Source organism: Haliotis cracherodii, unplaced genomic scaffold (assembly GCF_022045235.1).
Source record: "Haliotis cracherodii isolate W230 unplaced genomic scaffold, xgHalCrac1.p SCAF_34, whole genome shotgun sequence".
Taxonomy (NCBI): Eukaryota; Metazoa; Mollusca; class Gastropoda; order Lepetellida; family Haliotidae; genus Haliotis; species Haliotis cracherodii.
The window spans coordinates 2,181,084-2,202,722 of record NW_027266291.1 but is presented as its reverse complement, the minus strand read 5'-3'; the positions used below and the strand labels follow the sequence as shown (position 1 = coordinate 2,202,722).

The 21,639-nt window shown below is 37.9% G+C and overlaps 1 protein-coding gene across 3 annotated transcripts in view; it reads left to right on the top strand.

Annotated features, from left to right (window-relative positions):
* Positions 1 to 21,639, top strand: part of LOC139477706 (RNA cytidine acetyltransferase-like) — a 258,360-nt gene that overhangs the window by 93,856 nt on the left and 142,865 nt on the right. For all 3 annotated transcript variants that reach the window (XM_071260090.1, XM_071260088.1, XM_071260089.1), the window contains 3 exons: positions 14,655 to 14,777; positions 16,036 to 16,097; positions 16,185 to 16,299. In XM_071260090.1, coding sequence (XP_071116191.1) covers positions 14,655 to 14,777; positions 16,036 to 16,097; positions 16,185 to 16,299 — 300 coding nt within the window. The remainder of the gene's footprint in view (positions 1 to 14,654; positions 14,778 to 16,035; positions 16,098 to 16,184; positions 16,300 to 21,639) is intronic.

The window sequence follows — 21,639 nt, the reverse complement described above, 5'->3', positions numbered from 1 at the left end:
TGATGACCCGTTGTCGAAGTGTGTCCCAGAATTTTTTATTTTCAATAACATTGCGGGAAATAGTGTCAAGTGAATATATTTTTAATCTATAGATAAAAAAATGATAAAATCAAATGGAATACGTATTTCAGACATTGTGAAATGTGATAGATTTACTAAATGAATGATATGACAAGTAGGTTAAGATAATTATAAACTATTTTGATGTGGCTTGGACGGTTTTCCGTGCGGTGTGACTTGTGGCTTTGAACGGCCAACAGTGTTGAAATAGTTAAACTGGTCACCACTGCGCTTTGCGTTGACAAGCTTTGATGGTATTAGAGAAGGATCCCAGCAAGAAATATCAGAGTGACTTCCCTTTGCTTTACGCTCGACGAGGAAAAGAAATCTTTTTTTGTTTGAACTTTTTGTCGAAAAGATCGGCGGTGATAAAAAAAAAGGGTAATTTTCATTTATTATTTTTTTTTAACATTTGGACTTTGAAAGAGCGTAAACCAACAAATAAAACAAAAATGACGCCTAAGCAATTGCATAAGCAGCTGGTTGATCGGTTTTTAATACGAGTTTACAATGCTTCATTGAAGCTAACAGTTTTCTGACTTTATCTCGTATGAGCTTGGTATAAATAACATCATTTTCGCGTAGACATTCCTCAAATGAATCTTGGTCTTTGCGATGAAAGGGGGCTACCCATTTGGTCTGCTTTCTGAGATCTTTCAGGACAGAGTTGTATTTTTGAGTAAGTACCCAAACGCTATGCTCCATATGCTGAAAGGAGAATGCTAAATATGAAAGCATATCTTTCTTTTTGGTGAGTTCTTTACTCACACTGCAGTCGTCTATTATGAAAAGGGTTTATTCTCCTTTGTATTTTTCGTGACATACTCGTAAACAGTCTTGTAAATGATCGCCCGGATCAACTTTGTGCACCTCGGGATCATTCATTACCCAATCTCTCAGTAGGTATGTTTTATTAACGCTTATAGTCGGGCACAGAATAATAATATGGATGAAAACATCCCAATAATGACTTTGTAAAAAATCTAGAATATAAACTGTTTTTCCGCAGCCCGTTTGCCCGCAGATGATAGCTCAGTGCAGTTCTTTAGGAAACAGATTATTGATTGATCGCCTGAATCGTCCATTCTGTATATTAAGTTGCACATCCATAATCACATACAAATATATGTTTAATTTATCAGCTTCGTTATCTGCATAGTAATACCCTCGCTGGCATTTTCTATTCTCCGCCCAGTAGTAGTTGGTCATTGTCCGTGGTTCACATGTCGAGCCATAGCTCATACTTTGTGGTTAGGAATTCAGCCATCGACACATCCACAAGAGACAGATCTTTCACGACCTCGTTTACTTCTGGGCTTTGTTTTATAGAAGGGAGATTTTTAATCTCATCCCACTGTTGATATGCTCGCAAGCCTTGACTATATAGTTGATTAGGCATGCCCTCAATAGTCAATTCTACTTTTGTAATCTTGGGGTTGTAGAACTTCTAGGTATCTCTTGCAAATGCATCAGAGGGTTCCTCGAACAACATTAAAATACCCTTCAATGATCTCGCTGGGACGTCTATATTGATATTCCACGTCATATCTCTTTTGTTCCTGGTGATCCTTCAGTGTCGAAGCACGCGATTGTACTAAATGGCTAAACTTCCAGTATACTGGTTACGAATTTGTCTGGCTAATTCAGGATCTGTTATCATATACTCCAGTGAGATATTTTCAATTGAATAGCTACTAGGATCTTCAGTAGCTTTGATTACTCTGCTGTAGTCATTAAAAGTCTAGGGATGCTTGATAGAAAGGGTATGTGACTATCTAGTAATTCAAAGTCTAGCGGAATATAGAATCGGTTACCTAATACATCAGCAACAGCCTTATCTCCTACGACGGTATTATCGCCACTATCAGCACCTACACGCAGTCTCAATATTTTCTGATTACAAATACCTTGGTATTGTAAGTTTTCCCGTTCTTTAGCCGTTCTCCAGAGATCCATGTAACAGAAATATACATCGCTGTCGTCAATACTCAAAACTTCATTACCGCTAATTTTAATCGCGATTTTCTTAACAATCGTTTGACCATGTTCTGAACAAGCTCTCTGCTAGCTTCGGGGGAATTTAAACTAATTGTAAATGATAGTCATGCAGTTCCCGGGAATAACACATCGTGTGCACCGAGATTAGGAAAGCGAACCAGAAGCGTTTGATTCTGATCAATGGTACTTGGGTTAATGGTTACAGTTACAGACTGACGAATTGCTTTGACCCCTAATGGATCTCGAAGTCTACGTTGTGGGTTTAACTTGCATCCGTATTGCGAAGACATTGTGTAACCTTATGTTTAATATAAAAATGGATGATTTTAATCTAGATAACTTAACTGATACTAGTACAATCGAAGAAGGTTCTTATGAAACCAGCTTTATGAATCTTAACAATGAACTTTTACAATCAACCGTAATTGCCTTAAAAGAAAGCCCAATAGGTTGTGACTATTCAAAGTTTACGATAGATAGTAAAGGAATATTGCGACTGAGTGCCTCTCCGGATATTGATCTTATGAATTCTCATTCTCGTAAGCCCCTAGCCTTGTCTACGATAGCCAGTAAACATGGCATCAACATTGTTCGTAATGAATTAGGTTTTGTAGACTACTCACGAGAAAAACTTTCTGCGAAGACTACTAAGGCTCTTCGGCCTACGTGCTGAACTCAGTAACATAGATAAAGATAATTTGGAAGAAAGTTCGAAGCTGGCCTCAGATGAACTCGGAGAAATCTTGGATACTTACTATGATAATTCCACGTTACAGGTACCATCCTCGGAGTTCAGTATTAGGGAATTACCGGAACGAGGTCTTGACAAAGCACTGCAAACAATGAGGGGAGAACTCATCAATAATATAGCCAAGATATCCGAAATCGACAAGCATATAGCTTATGAGAAAACAAAACTTGAACAGGCAGGTGATGAATTCAGTAGACGCCGCGTTGTTGAAACATTGTGTAACTTAGAAGACGAAAGATCGGACCGCCTCGAAGCTGCTTTGAGTAATGGAAAGGCACTTCGTTCACAAATCAGTCGAATTCGGGAAACTATTAATCAAGTCCTCAACGATGATACTACACTGGCCGATAAAATTAAAGCATTGTTCAGAGAACAGGGGATAACCATTGCTAGTATTTTAACCGCATTGGGATTGATTATATTGACTTTGACTCTCACATTAACCGGTGCCAGTGCCTACTGATACAAACTGAGTAAAAGTGTGGATAAAAAGGCATTTAAAAGCATTAGGTTCAGCACTGGGAAAGCTCGCTCGGAAAGCACTTCTAGGTATAATAGGAGTATAGTTTCCTGGCTCTTGAATCTATTAGCTAAAACCACCACTTGGCTTAGTCAAAACTTGTGGGCACTGATCGTAGCAATTGCAGGGCTGTTGTACGTATCCACTAAAGACTATTTAACCCATTAAGAACTATTTATCCAAATCAGAGCTACTCCACCTCCTATAAGTGCTGTTTTATTCATCGATATGTTGTTGATTTTTAGTTGCAATATGTGGTGGCACTTGTGGTTGTGCGTCAGTAGGAGACTTAGTAGATATCTGTGGCTGGACTATTCCTGTTTCGCCTGTGTTTGTTTGCGTTATTAATTTGGTATTATTATCTGAATTTATACCTGGTTTCTGTTGATCGGAAGCAATAACAATTTTATTATTATAACCGATCACTTGACCGATCTTAAGTTCCATATTACTTGGAGACATGTATAGTCCCTGCGCAAAAACATAGTCTACTTTGGATTGAGCATACTGTAATACATCTTGATAACGCTTTATAGAAGATGGTATGTCAACTGGTGAATTAATAGCATCCTCAACATTTGCGACAAACTGTTTTTGCGCATCGAGCGCCGTCCCAGAACCAATTATTCCTGTTCATGTTTGCGATTGTGCACCGAGAATTGCCCATACATAAGTTCTTATTGAGTCATTAACTCTTACAACTCCTGGGTTAGTAAAATTATTTTCTGTTTTATCATATAGAAATTCATTCCAAGCGTTTCCAGGTGGTTGCTCAACCTTTTGGACGGTGAAAGCATTACCACCCTTAAAGTTCATACGATCATCTCTCCAATCTCTACATGAGAGAGCAAAGCTCTGAAGAAGCCGACCTCTTTTCAGTAAATCATCGCTGACTTCTTTAACAGAGTGTGCACCAGTGTACGTAATACCTAGACCAATCTTTACTCGAAAAAACATTAAATTCCTGACAAATACGTTCGAATGCCTATCTATTGTATGGATTATTTGATGCATTCCATGCTCGATCCTGCGTTAATGGAGTACTAATTTTTTTAAGTATACATCTAATCTGATAGTGCACGTGAAATGATAAAACAGACTTTTTTAGTTTAAATCCTGGGGCATAAAGAGATATACCACATCCTGTTGTGGCACACCATATGGCAAAGTTTAACTGGTTCTGCCAAAATTGCATTGGATCGTGAAACCAATCGTGCACCATTTTATCGCTAGTTGCCGTGACCCTGTATTTTTCAAAGATATCAGGGAATTCAACCAAAAAATTAGCACCAGATCGACTAATTAGTAATGTAAGTTGATTTCCTATTAAGTTATGATATAGTATCTTTGTATATTTAATATATATGTTACGATCCCGGGAATAACAAATGGTCATTCTATTCAACTGCTTCATACTATCGATAACTCGGATGGTCAACTTGAAGTCGCCCTAAGCGATGTAACATATTACCCGCGGTAAACCAATATAAATTATGCGAGAAATAATAATTGGTTTTTAATAGGTGAATTAGGTATTGATCACACTAACCTTGCTATACCTGATGGGTATTACAGTGTATGCTCACTCAATGATGAAATTTTTAAACCTTTGGGAACTAGTCTCACACAAAATGAGTCGAATGGGATACTGAAATGAAGCACTGGAGAAGAGAAAGTATTTCTTACCAAAAATTTAGCAGAAACACTTGGATTTGATGGCAGAACAGGAATAAGACTATCCAATTATATAGTGCATGGAGTAGAATTAACCGATTTAGTTCCCTATATAGAGTTGTGCATCCATCTTGATCAGATCAGTACAACGGATAATATTCAACGCGAAAGTCCTTCTAGTCTGTTGAGAGCTATTCCAGTCAAAGAAGAAAAATATAATAGTGGTAGAACGTAATCTTTCTCAACATTACAATATAAAAAATTAAAGTGGGGTATTATTTCAGACCTCAAAATTTCTGTATTAGATTTGAAACATCAACCTGTACATATAGGATACTTGAGTGTAACACTCCATATAATAGATAATGTTTGATTTCATATTTAAGTTATGATATAGTATCTTTGTATATTTAATATGTATGTAATACTCCCGAGAATAACAAATGGCCAGTCAATTCAACTGCTTCATACTATCGATAACTCGGATGGTCAACTTGAAGTCGCTCTCTGTGATGAAACGTATTACCCGCGGTAGACCAATATAAGTGCTGCAAGAAATGATAGGTTGTTTGTAATTGATGATTTATTCAAACCCACCATTATACCTGATGGGTATTCCAGCATATGCTCACTCAATGATGAAATCTTTAAGCCTTTTGGAGCTAGTCTCACACAAAAGGAGTCGAATGGGATGTTGATCGCTGGAGAAAAGGGTTTAGATATTGAATGGGGCTTATCAATTACACTTGGACTTAAAAACTCTGAAGGAGGAATAATGACAGAAACACAACCCAACGAAACAGTGCATGGAATTAAATTGCCCGATTTAGTTCCCTATAAATAGTTGTGCATCCATCTTGATCAGATCAGTACAAGAGATAATATTCAACTCGAAAATCCTTCTACCCTGCTGACAGCTATTCCAGTCAAAGATGAAAAATACAATAGCGGTAGAACGGAATCTTTCTCATCATTACAATGTAAAAAATCAAAGCTGCTAGCAGCAATGGCGGGCTCCAAGTAACACTGCGCACAAACGTCAATGTTCGAATCCTCAAAGGGTTTCTTGTACCAAATCTGTCAAATGTAAGCACCATTTGCAGGGTATCACCGCTACGAAATTGTCATGTGCAGGGGTGTCCAAGTCTGTTCTAAACCCATTGCCGACCTAAAACATGTTCGAATCCGCAAAGAGTTTGCTTGTACCAACTCCGTCAAAAAATAGTCACCTGACATGGCCACTACGAATTGGCGTGTTCCAGGGGTGTCCCAAATATTAATCAAATATTACCACCAAGCGGTGTTACTTTTAGCATGCAACCAAGAACAAAACATGAGGTACATATGTCGGTCTAACTTCATGTAAACTTTTCAATAATTTCTGTGGAGAACCTTACAAAATATGATCTTTAAAGTAAAATTTCGGCGAAAAAAATCATCAAAATCAAAATCCAATAGGGCCGTCACTAAGAAAGATATCAAAAAATGGCTAACAGAGTTCGATGTATTCTGTATGGAGACAATTCTCAGAAAGTTTGAAATCATTTCATGCAGAGGGTTCAGAGGAGATAGGATTTGAAGAGTGGTACCAAAAAACCTTGTGAAAACCTTGAATCCAATATGGCTGCCAAACCACGTGACCAATGACCAAAGCCAAAGAACAAAAAATGTCAACGAACTGAAGCAGCAGATACATGCAAGGTTTGAAAGTAATCGGAGAAGTGGCTGCGGAGCAATAGTGCAAAAAATATCTTTAAAAAATACTTGTTTTTTAAGTTACCTGCCCTTGACCATTGGGGCTATGGCCTTGGGATTTTGGCAGTATACAGTATTCAACGGTCTTCATACACATACAAAATTTGAACATAATCGAGCCAGTGGTTGTGCTGCTAGCTCTGGTACAAAAATCTGCGGAATAATAATAATATTAAATCGAACGATAACACTAGGGCTCTTCGGCCACTCGGCTTGGTGACTCTTTAACAGGCTGTCACTTCTTTGTCATTTGAGTGTCAGTCAATCCGATAGCGTTCTGAGTTCATCAGGACCCCGGGTTTCTGTCGCATAGCTTAGATTGAGTGCTGAACCTGTTTCCAACCGCGTCCATGTTCGAATCCCCAAATGGTTTGGTTGTACCGACGCCGTCAAAGGTAAGGAAACGCTTACGAGACATCGCTGCTATGAGACTGACGTGTTCCAGAACGTCCCGGAATGTTCTAAACCCATTAAAGACGCATATGGTTTGTTTGTACCAACGCTGGCAAACGTCTTAAAACGCCTGCGAGACATCACCACATGTGTCCCAGGGTGTTCTGAACCCATCTTTGACTTCGACCGTGTTCGAATCCTCAAAGGGTTTGCTTGTACCAACTCCATCACAAGATAGTCACCGTTTTCAAGAAATCACCGCTACGAAATTGGCATGTGCTAGAGTTAACCAGAGTTAACCAGAGTGTTCAAAACCCTTTTACCATCCAGACAATGTTTGAATCCCGATAATCGCCTCTTAGGACAAGCATGAGTTGCTGATGACCAATTCTAACCCTCATCTTCAAGAGTAGTATACAAAATGCAGAAGACACTTGACAGTGAAAGGGAGTATTTCGGTGAAAAAATCATCAAAATCAAAATCAAATATAGGCACAACGAAAAAAGATATCCAAAATCGGTTAAGACAATTTGTTGTGTTGTGTGTGGAGACACTTCTCAGAAAGTTTGAATGCATTTCATGCAAGGGATTCAGAGGTGTAGGGATTTGAAGACAGGTACCCCAACAAAACTGTAAAAACCTTGAATACAATATGGCCGCAACTTAAAGAGATATCCAAAATCGCTTAAGACAATTTGTAGTGTTGTGTGTGGAGACAATTCTCAGAAAGTTTGAATGCGTTTCATGCAAGGGATTCAGAGGAGTAGGGATTTGAAGACAGGTACTCCAAAACACCTGTGAAAACCTTGAATCCAATATGGCTGCCAAACCAAGTAACCAATGACCAAAGTCACATAACAATAATAATGTCAAGCACCTAAAGCAGCAGACACATGCAAAGTTTGAAAGTAATCGGATAAGTGGTTTTGGGGCAACATAGCTTCAAAAATTACTTGTTTTTCAGTTATCTGCCCTTGGTCTTTGGGGAATTTTTACGTATCTAGAACTCAACTGTCTTCATACACATACAATATTTCAACTTAATCGAGCCAGTGGTTATTTTGCTAGCTCTGGTACAAAAATCGGCGGAATAATAATGATAATAAACAAATCGTCCGATTACAATAGGGCTTCCAGCCTTTCGGCTTGGAGCCCTAATTAAAGCGGGGGATTATTTCAGATCTCAAAATTTCTGTATTAGATTTAAAACATCAACCAGTACATATAGGATACTTGAGTGTAACACTCCATATTATAAATAATGTTTGATTTCATATTTAAGTTATGATACAGTATCTTTGTATATTTGATATGTATGTATCAAGCCCTGGAACACTCAGACAATGTCATACAATTGCGCTTTCCCAACGCGGAGACACAGAAGGATTCGGTAAACCTGGATCCTATGGTAATTTATACGCTTTACACTTACAAGATAATGTATACAAGCGGAAAGAAGTTACATTCACAGGTAATCTAGGAGATTTAAGGGATGTTGACGTTAGTAGACTCAATAAAAACACTTCGCACAATCTTACTCGCAACGATGATAATAAATGGACTATGGTCGAAGCAAAAATCGAGTGGCTATTGAATACCATCATGTGATGACGGGGAAAGCACATAATTTAACTAAGATAATAAATAGTCGGATCGTACTCGGGGCTTATATCCCATCAAAACGAAAAAGTGTGTTAGTCTCTCCCTTTGCCAGAAAACCCATGTCATATGTTATTGAGTCGTCCGGCATAAAAAAATGTTAGTTTAAATTTAGTTACCGAATTCAATGATATTAACTCTTTCATCCCTGGCTGCCCCAGAGTTATGTCCCTTGAAACCCAGCAGTCCCTGACACTGACAAGGCCTGCACACTGGCCTCCCTGGCAGTATTATTGGAAAATCACACTATCATTTTTGATGCACTTTTTCTACCAGAAACTTGCTTTTAATATACATTTTTCATATACCATTGTAAAGAGGATTAAGTATACTGTAATATTCTTTGTTGTTATTGTCTCTAATCTTTGTTATTTTCTAATTACGGGTGTTTACAAGTGAAATAAAACTTGAAAACACTGAAAAAATGAAAACAGACAATGAATTTTGGCTCAAATTGTATTAAAAATCACAAAAATAAATCACAGATACAAGGTAAACATAACACAGTGGTCTTGTCATCTTGGACGGCACAGGTAATCCCAGGTGTTACAGGTAAATTCTCTTCATGCACATCTGTAAACAAATAAACAAGTTTACAACTCTTGGTACTGACTTTGTTTTCTATACTGATGTCACATATTACTTATGATACACTTACAGCCTCTTAGGTAAACTCGTTAACACAGGTAAACTTGTTAAGGCAGGTAAACTCGATAACACAGGTAAAAACACAAATATTTGATTTATTTTGTTCTTTTTCAGGATTTGAAACAAAAATTAAGTTTTTAAGTTTTTAAATAGTAATTCATCACATTACCTGAACATTGAACCACAGCTACTATAAGAATGACATCACAGAGAAGATATCACAGATTGATCTAAAAGGAGGGAAAGATTGTAAAAGGACGGAAAGATCGTAAATTCAATTTCTGCAAATATACAAGTTGTGATAACATATTTACAATACACTGCTATTTACAGTTGCATAATAAATTAAATCAGTACTTTATTACATCAATTCGACACCTCGTCGAAACCGTCAAAATCTTCACGAAGTTCCCTCTCCCCTTCGCGTAAATTATTCAAATCAAACACATTATTATTCCCCATAGTCGTTGTTAGTCACCTGATCGCTATCCAAATCGTAGTTGGCCGCCATTACGCTAGATTTACGATTCAAGCGAGAAAAATACCTGTCGCGAAAACAGGTGACATCCACGATTTACGCGCCAAAAAGACTGGGAAATTCCATCGAATGACGTGTTGATCACATGTAGATCTCGTTTCCATATTTAGAACGAGATTACACACGAGAAAGGAAGTAGAAAGAGCAATTTAGTAAAACGGTCGTGCCACCCGATTTATCGGGCAGCCGTGTGTGGGGCTTGGATAGTAGCCGCCTGATTTTTCGGGCAGCCGGGTACTGGGACACGGTTTATGCTGCCTGATAAATCGGGCAGTCGGGGCGAAAGAGTTACAGATTACTTAAATGCAATACCTAATCTTTCTACGCTTATTATTGAAGTCTTGTTTGGAGATGCACCGGTAGATGCCTTCGAAATATTACCAGGTCTATCGATTGATTGGCGTAAGAAACACCAATGTCAACTTTGCAGTATTATTTATATGGGAGTGTCACCCGTTGCAACCCTTGAGGGAGTCCAAATTATTAAAAGTGACAGCATTTCTCTTAATAAGATATTCATGCCGTATAATATACATTTAATAAGGTTGATGTATGCTCTCAAAACATTGAAGCAAGACCAATTAAAGACTATTATATGATAGAATAATATACACTATGGGTTTATATCCGGCTCTTGATGAGGCATCTGAAAAGATGGATACTGTTGATGGATTTCGATTACATCAAATAAGCGACATAAAAACATTGAATAGAGGAGAGGGAGATGAGACTTGGATTGTATAAAAAGTACCGCAGAGCCGTGAATGCTCTTGACACAGTTGACACCGTGCTTGTAACAGCTAGCATGGGACTCAGTGTAGCCGATGTTGGTTTATTATCAACTATAATTGCCGCGCCTATCATACTTGGCATGCAAATGGCCGCCGGAGTCTCAGGACTGGCAAGAATAGCGATAAAATTAATTTCTCTTAGGTTGCAAAAGAAAGCATTAAAACATGATAATATTCGGATACTCGCCAAAGCAAAGTTGAACAGCATTGAGGATCATATTTCAACAGCAATGGCTGATTGTAAGATATCCGAGGAGGAGTTTCATTTAGTGCTGTCAGAACTCACCAAATACAACGCAAAGAAGCAGGAGATTCGATCCAATTCTCGTAAGACGTGGTATTAGCGAAGACGAGAAAATAAAAGTTCATAGAACAGGGAGACAACCAGCGCGTCAATTATTCCATGCCAAAACCAAAGAACTTGTTGGAGATTAAAAATAGATTGGTTCCTATCATTAGATCACATTTATACGAATGCTTACATGTGTATATAATAATGAAAGAATTAGAAACCAACAAAGGAAAAACTCAAAAAAGCTATCGAAGCATTTATGCTCAGGGACAAAATTATCAAATGGAGAGAATTACCACAAGGTATTTATTATATCAGTGATGTCAAACCAACCAAATACGGTCATCAGTTGTTTCTTTCCAATTAATGGTATATGTATGAGTAAAAATAATAGAGGATTTTCTCATTACAATTTAGTTTAGTCTCATGACGATCATTGAATCGCAATTGTTTACACTTAAAAAATTCCCCCCGTAGTAGCGGTATAGGTATTGAAATCTGGCTCCAGTGGAAGTGGTCCAGAATCACCATTACCTATACTACTTTCCTCAGCTTCAGTGTTTACCCGATACAGTCTGTTCTGGAATTTATTTTATCCTGCACTACAGTCATGTGCAACTGGATGTAGCAGGTTCCATTCATTTTGCTTTTTATGCCATTTTCACGCTCACTGCATTTTTAGCTCACCTGACTGAATTTTGTTTTTGTTGTGGCCTGCTTGTCTCTTTGTTTATTACACTAACCAGGTTGACATTCATGCATTTCCATTCACATGGTACCACAAATGTCAACCTGGTTAGTGAAATAAAAAAAAGAATCATTTGGAGAGATAACCTAGGTTATGGCTATCATTATTTTGAAGATATATAGTAAAACCTTCAATTAAAATAACACGATATCAGAATATGATATTAGTAGTAAAATAGTAATTTAAGGTATTATTTTTTCTGATCATTTGATCAAAATTTTCCATTATATTATTGGGTATGCTTAAACATAATCACTGGTAGATTGGGAGATCATGTGTGTACAGTAATCTTTATCCCTCCATATAAAACAATATAAAACAATGCATGACAAGAAATAAAATCAAAATGGTAAATCATCATGTCTAGTGATGTTTTTTCACAAATTTCACATTTTCATTGACAAAGTTTGTTATAGCATTGTTCATTCACCTGAAGCGATACGATGTAGTGTTTTTAGCAACAAAAATAGAGTTTAATAAAAGTGTAACCCATACATATGCTAACCCCTTTCTACAGAATCTTTTTCTGGCCCTCAAAATTCGGCTTATCTATGGTCATATATTGTACCTCATTTTTATACCCCCGTTTACGAACTAAATTTGGGGGGTATATAGCTTTACGTCCGTCTGTCCGTCCTTCCGTCCGAGCTTTTGTACGGCCCATAATTTTTTAACCATGCACCCTAGCTTCACCAAACACGCATTTACCACAATGAGTACTTGTGCCTTTGGCTAGTTTGAAGATTCTGAATTTTTTCATTTTTGCTGTTTCCGTGGAATCATGGTGAAACGTAAATTTGGGTAGGGTTTTTGTACGATCCATATTTACAATATTATGTATCCTAACTTCAGCAAACTTGCTACGTTAACCGGTATGTTTTTTTTATATCTTTTATAAGATTTTGAAAGTTTTCTCTTTTGCTGTTTTCATGGAAACATGATGGAATTTAGAAATTTTGATGACTGGTTTTGTATAGCTAATATATTTTCCAAAATTGTTTCCACACGTAGATCATCATAAGTATCTGTGCTTTGTGCTAGTTTGAATTTATGAATTCTTTACCATATCTGTTAAGGCTAGTCACAAAGGGCAGAAAACCAAAAAATAAGTAACTTTTTCAGATGTATTTTGCCCTATTGCTTGGCAACGGCTTGTCCAATTACCTTCAAACTTTGCATGTGTTAGGTGCTTGGCATTTTGTGTTCTTTGGCCATTGGTGCCTTGGTTTCGCAGCCATATTGGATTCATGTCTTCAAAAGCAAACAACTCTGAATCCACTGCATGAAATGCTTCCAAACTTTCTGACAATTGCCTCCATAAATAACACATCTAACGTTGATAGCCGCTTTTGGATATCTTTCATACTGGATTTTTATTTTGATCTTTCTTTTCTAATCAGTTTACTTTAAGGATTAAGGATTCGACAGAGTCACATATGCATATTTCTAAAGTCCGTTTCAGACTTCCCTGTTTGGACTTTGAATAAATCTGAACTTGCTATGTTCGTTTTTCTCCTGTAGACTCAATATGACTCTTGTGACTGAAATACTTCAAACCACAGGATGGTCGGTAGTTACTTGATATTAGTACTTTAGTATCTTTACTAGTTATGGATAATTGACAGTGAAGAGGACTTCAACATGTGAAGAGTTTATATGTGTCAAGTGATGACACTTGAAATACCAGATTTTTTGGTAGTGATATATATTTCTCTTTGAATTATTGACAATGAAAATTGTTGTCCAAATATCATTGTTTAATAGTTATTAAAGTTGTGTTTTACATACAAATCTTAAATTTCCGAAATTAAGTAGCATCTTCAAATTATTCAAACCAACATGGCAACGTCAAAACAAGACTTTGACAAGTATTAAGAAACTGTTGACAAGAATTAAAAAATCTTAATCTTTTGACAAACTTAACAAGAAGTGTGTTTTTTTAATAGAGGTAAGGTTATTAAAGCGGAAGTGAACATGACTTTCTAATTAAGATAGCTAGAGGGATGAAACTTTTTTTTGTTAGTTGTCTTGTATCAGACATGTTTTCCCAAGGAAAGTCTTTCTTATTCATACTTTTTTCCTGAAATGATAATGAAGGCGATCCTTCTGTTTTACTGATCACTTGCAACCATTAGTTAACTAATAATACACAATATAAGTTCATATTCCTTAACGTACAATTTATAATGACAATAACATCACAACAACAGATAAAGGACAACATGGATAAATTTATGAAAATAGTACATGGATATTATAAAAAACTTTACCTCAGCCAAGTCACTTAGCGTAATGAATGTGGGCGGTTAAGAAATATACCAAATCACCAGGCTCTACCTCTGCCAAGTAATCCAAGGAGGAGTTGCACACCCCATTAGTTGCACCCGAGTGCCAGGAGTACTTGGCAGAGTAGACGAAGACTGAAGAATGACTGAAGGTTCAGTAACTTGCAGGGTAAATAGTAACCGCCTCAATTACCAGATGATAGATTGCCTGAATAACTTAATTGCTTCTGAGTGCCAGGAGTGCTATTGAGATATGTTAAAATATAATTGAGGTGGTGGAGATGAGTCAATGGCATAACAACTAGTGCATGAATCATGATTACGGTAGAAGCTTATACCTGTAGAAAATACACCCAGGTGGAGATGAGTCAATGGTATAACATTGGTATGTTCATATTTTGGAAATTCTCTCTCCAGGTAGCTTAAAATGCAACTTGACTACGCTGTAATGTTGCCAATCTTTGGTGTGAAGTCTAGTACAATATCAGCCTTATGGTTGCTGTATGTGGAAACATTTAAAACAGCTTATTTTCTATGACAGGACTTCGAAGCATTAACCCCCAACCTGCTGGCACGCACCATTGAGACAGTGGAAGGGGGAGGACTGGTGATCATCCTGCTACGCTCTGTTTCATCTCTCAAACAACTGTTCACGATCACTATGGTAAGCAAGCACATCCTTTGCAGATTTGTTAAAATCTGAACATTCATTTGAGAAACTATTCATTTTATTTCATTTTTGTTATTCTTGTAGCTCACTTTTCACATTATTATATGTCTGTCCATTTATCATAATAAAATTAGAAGACATAGTTTAATTATTCCCTTGATTACGCTACCTCTATTTGTTCATAGACTTTAATTCCCCATTTGGCTGTTAGGTACCCATTCCAATAGGCGGCGATCCACGGTGATCTACGCGATCTGAAGGAGCGCCATAGATCGCCATATAATGAGGCGATATAGGGGTACTTGTGATCAGATAGCGATCCAATAGCGATCCAATAGTGATCTATGTGATCCGATAGCAACTTGGTGGTGCTTGATCGCCACCCAACCACCCCAAAATGTGGCGATCTTGCACGATCAGTTTCCGATGTGATCAGGATGCACTCCAATGGCGCTCTATTAGCGAACCGATGGCGATCATAGTGATCTATGGCACTCTTCTCTGATCCGATAGCGATTGAGTGCAATCTATGAAGATCCGTTAGAGCTCAAGTAGTACTCTAGGCGATCCGATTGCGACCTGATCGCAGCAAAGGGGCTCGATTCTATAAAAACCTGTGGCGATCAGCTGCGCTCTTCAGTTCTGTGCTTGGCAGCAGACGGGTATCACCATGAACCATAGAGATGCTGCCATATTACAAGTGATTTACAATCTCGTGAACCATGCCATCGTGAACCAGCAGATTGCTATTCTGGCCCAACAGCCTCGAAGAAGGAGAAGGAAGGCTTTTGGGGTGAGACTATGGAGTGCCATTGGAGCGCCACAGGATCGCGGGCTAGTGGAATGAGGGTGCTATCACACTATAAAATATTTTTGATTTTCAACAGATGACCTCTTCACTGCCAACTTATCTATGATTAGTTTTGAGACAAACGCTATTCTCAGGCTCATGCAGTTGCAAGTGTGAGATGGGAAGACATCACTTCTTTCCTGTGTGTACAGCACTGAACATCAAAAACATTTGGGATTACATTCTTCACATTTTTAGATATCTAATCTCACTGCAATTTCAAGATCGTCTACCATGACAAAATACAGACATCAGACACAAGCAGTATCAGCCCAGAGTATTGAAGATCAGATGTTGAAGTAATTAGTTAGTGGAGTGTATTGTAGGAGATGGATTCTCCCTCAAATTTAAAGTTGCAAATGAATTCCAAATCTACTTACTTATATTTCTTTTCATTTCTAGGATGTTCACTCCCGGTTCCGCACTGAGGCTCATCAAGATGTTGTAGCTCGATTCAATGAAAGGTTTGTAGATTGTGAGACTTTTTCATTGTTACTAATTGACAAATATTTAGTGCAGTGCAAAGTAGTTTTAACTGTTTGTCTTTATAGATTCCTGTTGTCCCTGTCCACGTGTAAAAGCTGTATGGTTATTGACGACCAACTCAACATCCTTCCGGTCACCTCTAACATCCTCAACATTACACCAGTGCCCACCAAGGCCATGGTAAGTCGCCATTGTACACCACTGCAGACATACCCCTCCCTAAAGTAGAACAAAGTTTTGGTATCCATTGTCCAACTCTTTCTTCTGACTGACTACTTAAAGGGTACATGTCTCTGTGACCTTTGTAATGTCTTTCTGTGGTCTGTTCTAGACTGTTGGTTCAAGGTCTAAACAGGGCCTTGTATGACCCCAGCGTTACAAGTAAATTTGGAGATGGTTCTTCGTTGATTAAACACTGCTAAATGTTATATTTAGAGATGTTTGATCAATGATGAACCACCTCAAAATTTGAAACAAAAGAGGTTTTTCTGCATTCTACCATAATTAAAATGCATACTTTAAAAGTGACTCTTTTTCTTCCAAACATATTTACTGTAGTGATTTCTTGGAATCGTACTGGTACAGCCGTTTGTTAGGTGATGGGACTTCTTGAGACATGATAAATGAACGAGTTATTATCAAGTAGAGAATACGATTTTGTTTTTTTCATTGCTTCTGATAAGTTTCCTCTTGTATATTATCAACATCTGCCACATGGCGACTGATCAGAATACAGTCAAGTCCTGTTAAACCGACATCGATGATTGCATATGATTATGTCAGATTAACAAGTATGTCGGATAAACAAAATTTAGTAGTATCAACGTTTGTGATCGAAAATTGAACAACTACACGATAGATAAGGATTCAAACAAGTAATAAAAAATTTGAAATAAATATTCATAAAGTTATGTTACATTGTAGGCGGAACATGTTTTCTAATCATGCAACCTCTAAAGATTAACACAAAACAACTGTTACGGACTGTATGACCGATTCAAAATACTTTAAAAAGCATAGTCTTGAATGGAAGTCGCAACTTTGAAACTGGTACCCAAAGCTTAAGAAAGCTGCTTTCTAAGTGGCTTACGTCAGCTTCCTGTTGGTCATTTCATTGGTAGGTCATAGTTCGCGAAAGGTTGTTCTGACGTGACCTGTAATGGGATGTCCTCATCGATAGCGAGAACTTGTATCTGATTTAAATAAGATTGAAGTAACCTAAGCATGTGAATTATCCTGTTTTCTTTATTCAAAGCATTAATTGTTTAGCACTTTGTAGTATGCAGCTAGCAGCCGATTCGTCTTGCATCAAAACACGGGCTGTGTACTTGCGGGCAGATGACCACAGAGTACGCTGATCACTGTGTCGGATTAACGAGACTGATTGATGAGTGATTTCAGTAATTCGTTGCAAATTAGGTGTGTCGGAGTCGGAGTGCGAGACTGTCGGATTAACGGGTCGAAATAGCACTGATTAAATCGGTTCCCATCATTAGTGTCTGATAAAGCCGATTGTCGGATTAACGAGACTTGACTGTATTAAGAGCCCTGCCTGTAAAAGTGTTGGCACTTTTTACACCTTGCTGTCCACATGAACTTTGGTTGCAACTGCTGTGGAATCTGCAAGCCTGGTCACCGCCGTTCCCGATGTGCACATGTCTCAGAGGAAGCCTTCAGCCACTATTTGTGTAAATGTCAGACAGATCCATCGTTTAACGGTGAACTGGATGCAGAACACGGACCGTCCTGAGTGTGTCACTGTGAAACCAGTTGTCACTTTCGTCAATCAAGGCGATCGTCTAACAGCCTCCCATATCTGCTATCACATCACTTTTGGTAGAAGATGACATGGTTTCAGACAGCTTTCTCAATGGAAATATTCCTGCCCAAACCTAGTCTTTGTTAAGTACCAGGGCACCTGTATCACCGCTGACGTCTCTATAACTCATGTCTTGTAGGGGCCAGTAGGGGCCTTAGACATCGCTACCCTGGCTGCTACGTCCGTCAGCTGCTAGTCGCCTATCATCCCCCGCTCCCCCATGGGATGAAGAAGTTGAGCTTGTAGAAGTCATCCCTATTACAGACTAGTCTCTCCCCAGACGCCTCCATTACTGTCGACCCTGGCAGGGATCGATACCTCATGTTCAACCTCGTTCTTCCACCTGCAGAGAAAAGAAAGAGTCGAGATCGATATCATCACATGAGCTTCTACCCTTATGCATCACCTGGCCGTTACATGGATTGAGAAACCCACCATATTTGAACTACAGATCTACTTCTGACTACTATTGCTATACACCACACAGGATATAGTTACGCAGATCGACCTCGACCCTCAACAGAGGTCCAGATCTACTATCCCACAGCATACTCCATTACATGTTCCTGTGGAATAGACTACTACGAGGGACCCGCCAACTACACTCACATTACCCACTTCTTGGAATAATCATGATCAAACTACCTCTCTTCTACAGATTTTGAAGCGCTGCTACATGCCATGACTTTTATACAATGCACTGGACAATTGATATTACCCCCCCGGAACACGAATTCTCCCCTTAGTACTATGGATCCATTCAACTTGACACTACGTCAGCATAGCCAGACATCACTACTGAAAGTCAAGCTTCCCCCCTTTATTCACTGGCATCTTCGACAACATTGATCTGGTCAATATGCAGCCTCAAATTGCTCTTAAATTAACAGTGAACTCGTTCTACCAGAGACCACCTCCAGGGCTTCATCATCCCCAATTTCACTTCATCCGCCATTACGTTGCATCCTCAGTCTGCTATGTTTCTTCTATCCTCAAAATTTGGACCAGGTCAACTACTAAGAAAGCTATTGAATTACTTAAACCGCAGTATGATTGACTATTTCAACAGTCAGATCTACCCTCATGTTCTTATTAATGGAGAACGATACAGTCTCTGATACTCAGCAAATGTCGTTGGTGGAAAAAGTGTCAGCAGGTCTCTGGTTGTCCACAACCATTGACAGATACAATATTTTGGCAAGACTGAACGTCTCTTTGACACAGGGATTTGAAATCTCTGTGGAAATGCAGAATATTGTGTTTCGAGCAGTCCTCGAAAAAAGATCATCTTCCAAGTAAAAATATAATTGAAGATAATAATAATTGATAATAATTGAAGATAAAAAAATATTATCATTGTTTCCGGACAACCATCGCGGATTGTGCTGTTTTCGATGAGAGTTTTCAGCATCATAAATGCCTTTACTATTATTCTTGACACAATACTACTATTGTCAGATCATAGGTTTTTGAACATCATACGTTTCCTATCAGGAATACTTGCACTATAACATGGGGTGTGGCATCACACAGAAATTGTAAATGGCTTGTTTTAAGATAAAGTTGTCTTTTAGCCTATAAGTGAATGAGATGTTTTACAGTTGTTCATGTGATTAGCAAGAAAACTATGAATCTTTCTTCACCGTCCAAAAACCCACAACATGGGGATATATGTTGTATTAATGTCTTATGATTGCAATGTTGTTGGGTTTTTTTAACAAAAGGTGAGTAAGAACAAAGTAAATGTTTTTCAATATACTTCAACATGGGGAAAGGGTCAGACATTGCTCGCTTGTGACAGTTGTCCCTGTGTCTTGGGGATAGGGGATGAGGTTTATGGTAGTATTGCTCCCAGACCTGGCGGGTGCGCACAGGTGCGCAGAAGCTGTGTCCGATTGTTTTTGAAAATTTTGCCATTTACTCATTTCATTTCTTGTTGTGAATGTTGTCCAAAATGCACGAAATTGCTTAAAATGGAATCAAATGTCTAAACAATTTCGGGGGGGGGGGGGGGCATGCCCCCAGATCCCCGAGAGTTTTCCTCTTTTGGGGGGGGAAACCTGCTCACATCCCTGTTGACATATTGGTTATAGTTCATAAAGGCATTTGAAAACATATGCTGAATGCAATTAAAAAGTAACTGCTTATTTATTATAGTAGTGTTTTAATTGCCACAAATCCGCAAATAGCAAAAGGCACCTCTTCAGGATCGGCTTGATATATCTGCCAAGTTGTATCGAAAGATATTGAATGTTGCTTTAGCTGTGCCCCAGAAACGAAATCCACCCCTCATGAGACTAAGTACAATTGTATTTCTTTATGATTAATTAAAACAAAAGTTGCTTATTTTGGGATTTTTTCAGGTACTTCAGCTATTTAAAGTTTTGATATTTCAAAAGCTGAGCATTGATGCATACCATACATAATTTAAATGGTATGTAAAACCTTCTCGGAAAATAGTTATTGCAAGTTTTATTTTGGTGTGTTGTTATGCTATTTGCCTGTCGAATGGGTTCAACAGTAGCAACACGGATAGTGACATACTGTGTCAAATGGGTAGCATTGTAAGCATTAAGACAATGTCTTTAGTAATTATAATTTTGTCCTATATTTTAATTAATATCCAATTTTCTAAATCGATCCAAAGAAAGTTCACTTTTCTACACGACCAAATATGTGTTCAATAGTGTCTTTGAAATCCGAGCTACATAAGTTGTCTACGTATCCAATCTTGTGGAATTTATTCTTTGTTGGTAAAATAAGGTGCATTATTTGGTATTGAAACCTTATGAGTTTCATGTTGGTTACACTTCTAAAAGGTTTTAGGTTGTGTTTAGGCTTATCTTTATCCATCATGATAATTTTTAGTAGACTTTCCAATTTATCAAGGTGTTGATTTTGGGCACAATTGTTTTGTGTATAGGTTGAGTAGTAATGTTGACTTTCCTTGGATGTTTTAAGTAGGCGAAACAAGTTAAAGGTAGAATAGATTACTCCATTTGCAGCAGTTCAGTATACTGTCTTAGCGACTGATTTGGGATAACCACTGTCTGAATGAACATTTAATTCCAAAGTTTAATTACCCTGTAGCCTTTACATGTATATGTCTACATAACTTAATTGCCATTAATTATAAGACACTGATTCACAGATATGTACAGACAGAGACAGCTGTAAAAAAAAATATCCATGTAAGTAGTTTTCCTGAACACTACCAAACCCCAAACCAAACCTTACAAGTTTATGATTTTTTCCTAAAGGCAGGGCTATCATTATCAGAAAGAATGTAGAGATTTAATGGCTTAGTTTTAGTAATCCCTAATAGACATATCAGTTATGTTTGGATTTTTGAAGTGATGCCTTTTACTATTATGGAATTTTTTAAGATTTTATTAACAAGTTGTTAGACTTAGCTGAAACAGTGGCAGGTATCTTTTCTGGAGCAGAATGTATACACTATTCAATAATTTTCAACCAGATTGAGTACATGTATTAATCATGGGCTGAAGTGGTGCTTTTTGCGTTTTAGGAATTTAAAAACAATGAAGTTTTTCCTGTTTCCAAGGCAACAAGTTTGACTTTGAATCTGTTCATAGTGGTGTACATGTGTACCTGACATAAAAATACAAAGTTCCAAATCCCACTCATATGGTATAATTTTGATAGCTCAATAACTACACTTGTATACGGACAGACAGATT